Source organism: Platichthys flesus, chromosome 20, assembly GCF_949316205.1.
Source record: "Platichthys flesus chromosome 20, fPlaFle2.1, whole genome shotgun sequence".
Taxonomy (NCBI): Eukaryota; Metazoa; Chordata; class Actinopteri; order Pleuronectiformes; family Pleuronectidae; genus Platichthys; species Platichthys flesus.
In genome coordinates, this window is record NC_084964.1 from 12,589,049 (window position 1) to 12,600,697 (window position 11,649).

At 41.8% G+C, this 11,649-nt stretch overlaps 1 protein-coding gene across 1 annotated transcript in view; it reads right to left on the minus strand.

Moving 5' to 3' along the window:
• The window catches only part of psme4b (proteasome activator subunit 4b), a 36,399-nt gene extending 25,350 nt beyond the window's left edge, over positions 1-11,049 (minus strand). Inside the window, exons 1-11 of the mRNA XM_062413941.1 lie at positions 10,572-11,049; positions 9,420-9,560; positions 6,096-6,212; positions 4,883-4,927; positions 4,566-4,715; positions 3,689-3,752; positions 3,040-3,114; positions 2,788-2,910; positions 1,826-1,918; positions 1,227-1,405; positions 334-420 (exon numbers count right to left, since the gene is read on the minus strand). Coding sequence (XP_062269925.1) covers positions 334-420; positions 1,227-1,405; positions 1,826-1,918; positions 2,788-2,910; positions 3,040-3,114; positions 3,689-3,752; positions 4,566-4,715; positions 4,883-4,927; positions 6,096-6,212; positions 9,420-9,560; positions 10,572-10,765 — 1,268 coding nt within the window. The 5' untranslated portion in view covers positions 10,766-11,049. The remainder of the gene's footprint in view (positions 1-333; positions 421-1,226; positions 1,406-1,825; positions 1,919-2,787; positions 2,911-3,039; positions 3,115-3,688; positions 3,753-4,565; positions 4,716-4,882; positions 4,928-6,095; positions 6,213-9,419; positions 9,561-10,571) is intronic.
• Between the last annotated feature and the right edge of the window lie 600 nt (positions 11,050-11,649).

Consider the following 11,649-nt stretch of genomic DNA (forward strand, 5'->3'; position numbering starts at 1 on the left):
TGAGCTCATGGAGGACACAAAGGTTCTCTACAGAAAAGTGGTGGACGAGTGTTCTTTACAAATTGGAGGGATCCAGTGATACTCGTCTGTACATCCATGGAGACGCTACAAACAGGTCCTGCTAATGGCTAAATCGGCAAGCAACTATTTACTTCCTGTTAACATCCATAAAAACCCTCAAATCATATTTTATATTATCAACCCCAAAATCAACGTAAGACAAAGAATAATAATCAGAAGTTAATCAATATTCATTAATCCATCTAAATATTAATATAAGTTTTATAGTGCATAAGTTTCTGTTCACATCGTTCATACAAGACAGATACTTACTTCTCAAGTACGGGTGGTATGACAAGTTCTGGTGTAAGGAGAGCCAGGTTCTGCAGAGCGAAGGCTGCGTCCGTACTGCCGGTTTTACTGCACATCAACAGAGGAGGGCGCACACACACACACACACACAAGGATATAATCACAGATTACTAATCTTTGTGCAGTTTAGGTTTCTTGTGTGATAGCTATTGACAAACAGCAGGGTTTGAATCTCCTAGATAAAGGGTTGGCAGTTATTCAAATGATATGTTGACACGTTAAGAGCTATATTATAAACACCAGGTAAACACAGGTTTTTGATCTAGAGGTCAAAGACTACATGGTCAAATTATCATTGAATTGCTTTAGAAAATGTGTGTTCGATTTCTCCATAGGTTCACTTTTCTGGCTAATTTAACTAACTAACTGGACGGGGCTTATGTAGCTGAGGAAAAGAATATTGGTGAACAAAACTCTGGAAGAAAATTTTGTTCATTAAACGCAGATTACAGGGACAGTGCTGCAGAGATATCACACCTACTCCCACAGTGACACCTAGGGTTTCTAATTCTGCCCGAGTAGAAACAGTTTCTATCCGTCTTCCCACGTAGCAGGATATGGTCTTGCACTGTCTTTGTTTTTAAATGTCATCTTGAAACTTATATTTAAAGAGCTGCTCTACTGAACAACCAATATTATCCTTTTTTCGTAAACTCTTGTTGAGTTAACTTTATCTCAAACAATTTATCCGTTGCTCCATTTCGGTAATGCTCCTAATTTAAGCCCTTGTTTTTATGCACTGTTATTGCAGTTATTGAAGTTTCTCCAGATCTCTAATGTTAAAGAACACGTGTCTCAAGAGGTGTTATTTCTGTATTGCCGTTGTCACTATGGCAGTCATCAAAGTGTAGTACCTGAACATAGCCAACAGGGTGGCACCAATGAGACTGCGGGTGAACTCCTGCAGGTCTGCATCAGTCAGCTGCTGCCTCTCCGGAACCACCGTGATCCAGTTGGGTTCAGTGTGGCGTTCCCTGTGCACACGGCGCACAACACTTGCCGGGAGCCGCTGAAGCAGCCGCATTAGTCGAAACTGCAAAAACACACACACACACGAACACACACACACACACACACACACACACACACACACACACACACACACACACACACACACACACACACACACACACACACACACACACACACACACACACACACACACACACACACACACACACACACACACACACACACACACACACACACACACAATTACCTTTTTGGTCTGGAGAAACATTTACACAGTCAGTCGTAAACAGATCACAGATATCATTCTCTTCTGCAGCACTTGTGCATGTCAATATTGTGATGTAAGTTTGAAGAGAGCCAGATGACTCAGGTTCTAAATCAGAGGGGTGTGACAGCAAGCAGCTGAAAACACATTTGCATCTTTCTCACAGTGGGCCAGTGTGGTTGAGAGAGAGAGAGAGGGAGAGAGAGAGTAACTTACCTGCCAGCGGCCATGATTGGAGGGATGGTAGAACGAGGCGATGCTGTTGAAGAGACAGGTCAACTCTTTCTGTGCAGGGTTTCCTGGGCCACCCTGCAGGAATATAAAGTCGGTACCCAACTAAGAAGCTTTTATCCAATAATGGAATTTCTTACACCTCAATGGAAAACTCAAATTATTTTCGGGCTATAAAAATGTTTCTTTAAAAAAGAGAAGAGAGTATATGTGTGTAATTACAGACGAAACATTAATCAGGTTTTCTCTGGAGAGGAGGGCCACAGTCTGCATAACACATTGGAGGGAATGTTGTTGGGTCCATTCTTCATTGCCTCTCAGAAGCAACAGAGCTATCGTTCAAGGCAGAGCCAGCATTGCTAATCACAATCATACATTTTGGTCTTGCCCTGTCCTCCTTGCTTACTTGAAGAATATCCATCACAGGTGTCTAAACCTCCAAGATACGTTGACTGAGCACTGGACAGACCTATTTCATCAGATATATAGGAAGAAATTGACTTATTTCCTCAGAGTACTGGAAGATAAATTTACCAAAATATACTTCAGGTAGATTAACTTTATCAGACTCTGAAGACGAGCCATGAAATGTGTGTATAACTTGCAGACTACCATTCCTTACAGGAGCTATCTTGTTTTTCGCGAAACAGAAATGATACGAGCAAAATATGGGAGACGGGGAAGGAATCTAATAAATTCCCATCTGGATATTTAATAGGGTTTTCTTATGGCTGTCCCCCCCCCCCCCCCCTTATTGTTCATTTATATTTGGAGAAGCATTCTTAATGGTGAATGTAATGGAAAGTGATATGAATCTGGATGTTTTTCTTTATATTTTCTTAACCTTAAGCACTTGATGTGATATATAACAACAAAACAGTCACATATCTACTGGATATATATATATATCATGAATCTTCAGGAGGAAAAAGTCGGCCCTTGCGTACCAGGATTGCTGTGATCCACAACACCAAGTGTCCAATGTCGTACGTGTTGGTAAGATAACGCGGCGCCACCATCTGACTGACCCCAACTGGAAGGTTTAGACTGCGCAGGATCTTGGTGAAAATCTACACACACACAAACACACACACACACACAAACAACATTATTATGGAGAGTTTCACCCAACACAGATGGCCCAGCTGTTGCCAATATATAGACTCCAATGCATCTCAATATATCTGTAAATGACTCACTGTGGGAATATAAGGGGTCCAGTCCACGTAGCCGATGTTATCATTGGCAAGTCGAGCAAACAGGTTCACAAGGTGCTGCAACATCAGAGAAACATTCACCGTGAACACAAAGAACATTCCCACGAGTCAAGGCTGTCATTCCGAGAATTAAATATAGCCACTTTAAAAGAAAGAGAGCAAGACAGGCAGGCTGGGACGCTTTGGGCCAAGAGGCTTCGGTGAAAAACAGAGCTTAGACACAAGTGGAAAATCTATTTCTGCAAGTCAAGTGGAGCCCAATACTCGGATACTTCAATCATCCTCATCAGGAAATGGAGAGAAGTGCAAATGAATCTTTCCATTCTGAGGAAACAGGAAAGCGACATCATGATTCATTGCTAAATAAGTGAAAAATACCTTTTTTAATCCACCATTTGGCGTCGTAGATTTATGAGGAAATGTGAGAGGAGGACGTTTCATACATTTTTAACGCTTTCATTTTGCATAAAGTTATTTTAATGCAAGTGGACAGTTTGTAAATGTAGTTGTCACGATTGAAAAAGAATGAGAAAATACCTGGAATATTATCAATGTATGTTTGCGTCTGCAAAAAAGCAAGTCCACATAATGCAAAACATCATCAACACCATTGTGTGTGTGTTTGTCTCACCCCTTCCCAGCTTGGCTGATTTTGTACGGCCACCCAAAGGTTCATTAATTCATCAAACCACAACCTGAAAAAACACACAGAGAAAAAAACCTATATAATCATATCCGCTGACCCACACGCACGACCTAGGACGCAAGCGGAGCGCACGCACGCACGCACACGCACACGCACACACACACACACACGCACACACACACACACACACACACACACACACACACACACACACACACACACACACACCCCCACCCCCCCCCCCCCCCCCGAGGCTGAATTCCCCTCATCTCTCTCTAATTCCCCAAAATATGAACTCGCTCCCTCCCTCGTACATTCTGGGAGAGCGAGCGCGGGAGAGAGAGAAACACTGGAAAAAAAAAATCTTTACGAGTATTAAAGATGATGTATTGTGGAAACTGCAGAAACTGCTGATGACACCAAAGGTGAATCCAGACAAATAGCTCGCGAAAGAGTGAATATAAAGAATTCACTCTCAACACTGTGAAGAGGCTCGGTAGCCACAACTGTGAAGGGTGTGCAGGTTTTCCAGGAAAGAGAAAAATATCAGCAAAACAAAGAGAGGGAAAACCCTGCTAACACAAGAAGAATGCTGTTTACCCAAGCTCCCAGATGCAGGGGTATTAACGCTTGCAGAGACGGCAAATGTGGTTATGGACATAAAATGTACTCTTATGTTTATGCATTTTGATGCAACCAAATCCTAAAACTCCAACACATTTGACCTAATTCTGTTGCTCTTCGACATTTGACCTAATTCTGTTGCTCTTCGTGAAGCCTTTGTGTTAGCTCTGACTCTGACAAGCTGCACTTGGCGTCCAAACTTGATGCTAGGCAGATCCATTCAAGGTGGCCCACTTACTGGAAGCCCTGGTCGTGTTCCTCCAGGGGCATGATGGTGGGCAGGAACAGCTCCATGTTGCTAATGGCCTTCTGCATGACCACGTCGAACACGCACAGCAGGGGGCGCCACTCATCTAGCATCTCCTTGGTGGAAGACGCGGGGAAATACCTGGGAAATTGCACACACACAAACACATACAGCACATAAGTGAGTACAAACAGATGCAGGCAGAGTGGAGATGCAAATACACACACTACAGCACGCAGCTCAACTGCAGATCAAAGCTGCACATTATCCGCAGCACAAATTACACGATCACAGAGAATGAGACTTACAGTCGGCAGCTTTTGATCAAAGCCTTCAGAATGTGATCCACTGAGCTGCAAACAAGAACAGAGAGGAGGTGTGTGAATGTGTGTTTTTGCAGGAATTCTGCTTTGACTGTATTTGCAAGATCCACAAGTTCTCGACGGGGATGAAGCAAAACTTCAGCATTCAGGCTGCAGCCTAAAATGATCTTCATCACTGAATCAGTTTTTTTTATTAATTCTGTGATTCTACAAGCTTTAGTGAATTGCAGGCTGCAGTACCATACTACGCCACTGGGGAAAGTCACCTGGCTGTTTTGATGTGTTGGCCATAGCAGTTGGGGGTTAATGGCCGAAAAAGGACTTTATTGGCAGTGAATGTGACATTTAGGGCTTTGAACAGGCAACTTATCAGTTTAAATCCCTCATTAAATCATGATAAACTTCAATTTTTATCAATAAACCATTAATTAACCGACCCTTTTCTGAAGTATTGGACATATTTACAATCCAAATTCCTTAGGAAAAGATGATTATGTTCAGGTCTAAGGTTGGGTATAGATTTGTAGTAGAGTTAATGCATGCATTTACTCTCTTGGCAAAGGTTAGATGTGAGCATACTGTTGTGTCTGTACTCTATTACAATATTCCTAAGGCAATTTTTTTAAGTCAGTTGTTAGGCTTACATCTGTTTCTCTGTTATCCAGGAGAGGGTCCAGGAATTACGCGGTTCAGAACAGGAAAAAACTGTGCAATCACGTGGTGTCGGCATAATCGGAAAAATATGTTATGTAATGGGAAAATTCCCTCGAACGTCACAAGGAGAGTCTGTGAAAGTTTTGGTATACAAGTTCCCAAATTGCGCAAGTCATCACAAATCAACATCATTTTACAATCAGCTCTATGAAGTAGCTTTTAATGCTTGTGATAACTTCTCAAATGTTACACTTTTGTCATTTGCAAGCTGAATATTCCATCTCTTACTTCTTTCCTTCCTAACAACACTTTTTAGCCAATAAAATAAGCTGAATAAGTTTAAATTATTTATTTTCCTGTCAAACCTGATCTTTTTTCTTTTTGCTGATGTTGGCTTGTATTATCATATTAGGAGCATATATGAAACTTTGGATTTTTAGGAATGCAAATAAGCATATTTGCAGATAGGATAATTATCCACATAAGCAGTAACATCAAACAATAAAACATAGCAGCAGGTTAATGTAAAGGTGGAACTACATACTTGGGGAGCCAGATGAGTCCGAGATGCTCCGTCTTGGAGTAGACGATCCTCTCATGCAGATCATAGAGTGGTCGCCATGGCAGCTGCAGGTCATCTCTGGACAGTAGTTCCTTCTTCCTGTTTGAAAGACGCTGTCAGTCATTATCATCCGTCCAGCCAGGCTACACAGATTTTTTTGCTGAACAGTGGGCATGCTCTTTGACATTTAAAACTTCAAAGAACATTTGAAGAGAAACATGAAATCACCCTCTTGTCACAGAGCTGCAGTCAAAGTCTCGGTAATGACGTTATATTGATGTGAGAAACCACAGGGTGTCTGAATGAGTTGGTAATTGTGAGAAAGTGAGTCACTGCCTCACCGGCTGCGCTCAACACAACGACTGCCAACATCCAGACATGTCGGCAAACACAACACTGTGACTCTTTGTTTTCAACAAAGCGGAACTGCGCTGACAGCTGTAGACATTTGTAATTTGTAGGTGTAGACTCGGCTGGTATAAAAAATAGTCACAACACAACTGGTCAAATAAGACGCTCTATTGAGAAAAATTCAAAAAAGGCTTTTAAGATCTGAAAATGGAAGCAAATGGCTTTTTTTGCAGGCAAACACGGAGTGAAGTAGGTCTTGATTTTTTTCAAAGTACCTTTTAAGATTTAAAATTGCTTGGTACCTGGTGTGCCCCTGAGGAAAACGTTCTAAGCCTTACAGCTGCCTCTGGGCTTTCTTTGAATGACTTGCTCCTTTGTTAAACTCACAACTCTTATTGCAACTAACTGCACAGAAAATGTTAAGCATCCTTGCACAGATGAATATGCGCAGTTTCCACAGCCTCAGTCTCCTCGTTGTCTCATTCGTCTCCCAGCTATGGAACAGACTCTCATTGGGTGGATTTGACAAATGAAGGGAAGATGAAGCAATGGTGAAAGAAGGGAGGATGGATGGAAAAAAGGAAAACGCCTTTTTGAGACACGATGCGTTAAGTAGAGTATCAAACTCATCTCTCAGCAGCGAGACATTTCATATACGGTTAACCCAGATCTCTCTCTTTCGTCTGATGGAAAACACTCAGACAAATGACATCTACATCGAGATGTTGTTTCGGGATGGATGTGAGAATCGTAGAAACAACTGCAGACGACTGGGAGGTGATGAATGTGTCTGTCTTGGATAATATCGAGCAGTCACAGGAGACGTGACAGGGATGATTTGAAAAGAAAAAAGCAGTGAGTTAAGAAATAGGCCTTCAAAGTAATAAGTGTACACACAGGTGGGGTACGATACCTCAGTCTGTCGGAACAGATGTGTACAGGTGTGTACTTGTACTGTACGATGATGAGGTTATTGTATTTCACTTGAGCGTTCCGACAGTTTGATCAACGTTAAACGTTTACTCAAGCAGGTTTCTGAGAGCAAAGCATTCACTGAGAGCACTTTTTATTCCTTAACAAATATTTTGCAGATATAATTACTAGTTTAATTAATTTTTTTGTAGCAAAAACATTTCAAGCTGACAAAAACATTGGTTGCTTTAACCAGCTCTAACGCAAATCTGCTTATACACTAATGACAATCTAGTAACCCATCAACCAAAATGGCCATAATCTATGTATATAAGAGCAATTTTACTTTTGACTTTGAATATGGCTGGCGTATTCTTCATAACCACTATATATGTAAGCCATGGGCAGCTGTTCAGGGCTAGGGTATCTCATCTAAAAATATTTAGGGTAATTGCACGGCCGCTTTAAAAAGATAGGTTTTTCTATAAGGTAAAACTGCATCTTGACAACCCAGTACGTTTCCTGATGAGGCTGGGTTGCATTTTGATTCCACATGACAATTATGGGAAAATAGTACATGCTACAATATGCTGTAGTCAAACAATAAAACATTAAAGTAATTTGGACGTTGAACTTAATAGCTATACAGTTATCGTATCTATTTCAGATGAATTTATATATTAGCCACGATCACTATCACAGCTAATGGTCAGGCCAGAGTAAGGTGATGCTGTATCAACAAAAACCCCTGAGTGCATTGCATTGGGTTATGGTGCATTTTACTACTAATGAGTTTTAGTATATATGTGTAAAAGGTAGATTGTGTAATGTTCTCTTTTTGTTGGTTGGTGAGTTTGTCAGTGTGATGGCCGTATTATATGGATTCAATTTCAGGTTTTATGGTTTCGCTCACTCACATCAGTATCATGGGTGTTTTTATTTTCTTTGCACTCACATTAGTGATCAAACACAACCAGTAACTTTTGGTTAGATTCTTGTAAGGTGCTATATTTTTGACACTGCATTGTATTCTGAAGGAGGTGTGCACATTGGACAAGACTAAGTGCATCAGCATGGGGGGAGGGTATCAAGTTTGATTTGTTTTCTATTTTGTTCCCCCCCTATCATTTGTAAATGGTCTGATCAGCCGTTTTTATGTCTCCCCTTTATCTAATTTTTGGGGTCAGTAGTTAATGTCCCGTTTTGTGAGCAGTATTTTTGAGCAGAGTTGTCCATTCTTTTGCATTTTCATATTTTTGGGTGAGATAAATCCCATCTTTTAAAAAGTAACCCTGTGCTTGTTTCACATCTGAAAAGTAAAATCTTTAATTTAAAGTTAAAGATTAAGCAGATTGCATTGACTTGATTAAGATCTCTCTCTAGACACTGCAGATCGTTTTTTTGTTCCAAACGGTGGTAAGGGAGATGCAAGTGAGGAATCCACTTTAACGCACCATGTTACTGCACATCAGCATACTGCTTTTATAGCAAAGTGATGTTTACCACCATGCTGCTCTGTGATCTCATAATACTGAAGGATACCAAAGGACAAGAGAGGCTGATCCTGGGATTTTCAGTTTTCTCAAGTCAAAAGCTCCCTTGGCTATAAACATGTCTGTGTGTCAATGCATGTCGTACTGAATATTAGCTTTACTGTCATGTTGTATTAGTTGTGTGGTTATTCTCTGTGCTGTGTATTCCGTCCAGCAGCAGACTGCCCAGACATCTCCCTCCCCTGCCTCATCCTCCAGCTACTCCTGGGGGATCCAGAGGCATACCCAGTCCGGATGGGATATATAATCCCTCCAGCATGATTTGGGCCTGCCCTGAGGTCCACTGGGAGGCACATGGGCTGCATCCAGATCAGGAGCCTGAACCACCTCAACTGGCTTCTTTTTTATTGCTTATAGATGCTGCGCTTCTAACCCAGATCCATCCAGATGTCTGTGCTCCGTTTACCCTGTCCCCGAGGGCGAGGAGCTCAGATATCACTTATGCTGTGTGCGTGTGTGTGGGTGCATGGGGGTTATTGTCAAAACCCACTTGAGTAGGTGGATGAGCAGCCGGGCGTAGCTCTGCATCATGTGGGGCTCCAGGTTGGGCAGCGTGACCAACTCGTAGAGCAGCTTGATGAAGAGGATGTGGTCCTCTTTGCTGAACCTGCAGCCGTACAGCTTCAGAAACCTGGAGGCGAGAGGTGACTGGCATTAAACAGACAGCGTCAGTGGCCCAAGGCCTCAACATGAAGCCTTGTATTAACTCACTGAATCTGAGCCGGTGCCAAGTGGACAAAGTGAATTTAAAGTTTAGACTTTATTTAAAGGACATGATGAACCAACGTAATAGCCTGATGCCCTTATGGACTTTTAAGGCAAACACAAAGCTCTGGGAAACATCCCGTCTTCTCTTTAACACAAAGTGAAAGCAAAACTGTTTGATGAGATATGGATGAGGATATAGAAAATATGATATTGTAGAAATAAAAAGCGAAATATGATAGCATTCTCTTTACTTTAGGATACACTCCAAGCCAAATATAATACACTTAAATATTCATCCCCTATTTTCCCTTTATTATGTCCCTCTTTTTTCTTTTCTTTTTCTGTTCTTTCATTTGGTTAATTATTGCAATTAGCATTATTATTTAAAGGATTTTTCATGTAACCTCTCAGTCTTCCATCAAATGGATGATTTCTTATATATTATAGTTATCATTTATTATCAATCAGTGGGGTTGAAACTGTGTGTGGAGTGGAATGAGAGGGGGTGAGGGAATATGGAGTGGTTATTATAAAGCTGAATAATACCTTCTCTTTCTCTTGTTTGGAGAGGTAACTACTCTCAGGTATCAGACTCAAAGACATAAAGTGAGCACTAAGTGAAACTATATTTATCATAACTGTTGCCACCTGTAAGGAATACTAGACACGCAGTATAACAATATGATTTCCCTGCAACAGATATTACAGCCTTTTTGCGAAGCTCTTTAATGTTGTTTAAGATTATATTGCAGCACATAGATATTGATCTAAATACTATGTTTTATATTACAGTCAATCAAAAAAACTGTCCAAAGAAGATCGTGGAGTAACACAACCTAGATTAACCACTCTGCAAACTACTATTGTCTAATTGTGCGGTTTGATTTGTCATTACACACTTGTATCCAAAACACAATCCTTCTTCAGCACTTACGAGAAGAGTTTCCTGCACCAGAAGGCGACCCCGGGCCACAGCTCTCTGAGGAGGACAGCCCGGGAAAGGTTGGCTTTAATATCTGCCAAAAGCTCCGTGGCCTCCCGGTCCAAGCGGCCAGAGTAAGGTAGCAGGCGGTTGTACACAATCTCCTTCTGGGGGATGAACCCAGCCATATCCCCATCCTCTGTCATATCCAAGTCAGGCAGGTCGCTCTTCTGCAGCTGTTGCAATGATAATAATTATTTGAAACCAAAGTAAGAATAAGAGGGTTCTGGCCCCTCGGGCTCGAACCCTGACGAGTGCTTTCCTCTTGATTTAATGGATGTTGTGTCTTCTGGGAAGTGCGCCGCTGAACTTAGTGGCCATAATCCGCTGTGTGCAAGCGGAAGGAGGGTGATCACAGGGGGAAAGTGTGTCACGCTAATTGAGCTGCAAAGCCCTGAGGGCACAGAACCAGGCCAGTTCCTCTGTGAGGATGCTGCGTCACCTCCTCACTCAACACCTCAGTCATACACACCTGAACCGGGCCACAGGGCTCACGGACCAGTTCTGACGTAAGGTAGGAGGGCGAGGAGGTAAAAACGAGTGGCTCAAAGGTTGCAACGGGGATTAAGGAGTGTTTTTTATACTTTGATTTCACCTTCATTGAGTGTAATAAGTGAAGGCTTTGATATATGAAGGCTTTCATTTGTGGTGGAAACCTGGAAGGCATCGATCATGGACTACAAATCCCAGAGGCGCTGTAAGAGTGCGTGCTGCGAGCTAATCTGCAGAATATTAGAATGATCTGATAACTGGATTAATGCTTCTCTCCTGTGCTACTGACTCACAGTGGCTGTAAATGGAATAGATAAATAGGTCCGTCTATTTATCTATCCCTTGGCCGACCTACCTACCTATCTATTTTCCTACTTACCTATCTAACTACCTATTTTTATACCTAACTACCTACCTACCCACCTGCTAACCAAAATGTACCAGTAAATTGTCTAATTAAATTAGAGTCCCAAATAAAACTCCTGGTCATACTGGCTTGACGCCTTTGTCCTCTAAGTCCAGCTCTCTTGCGTTACTG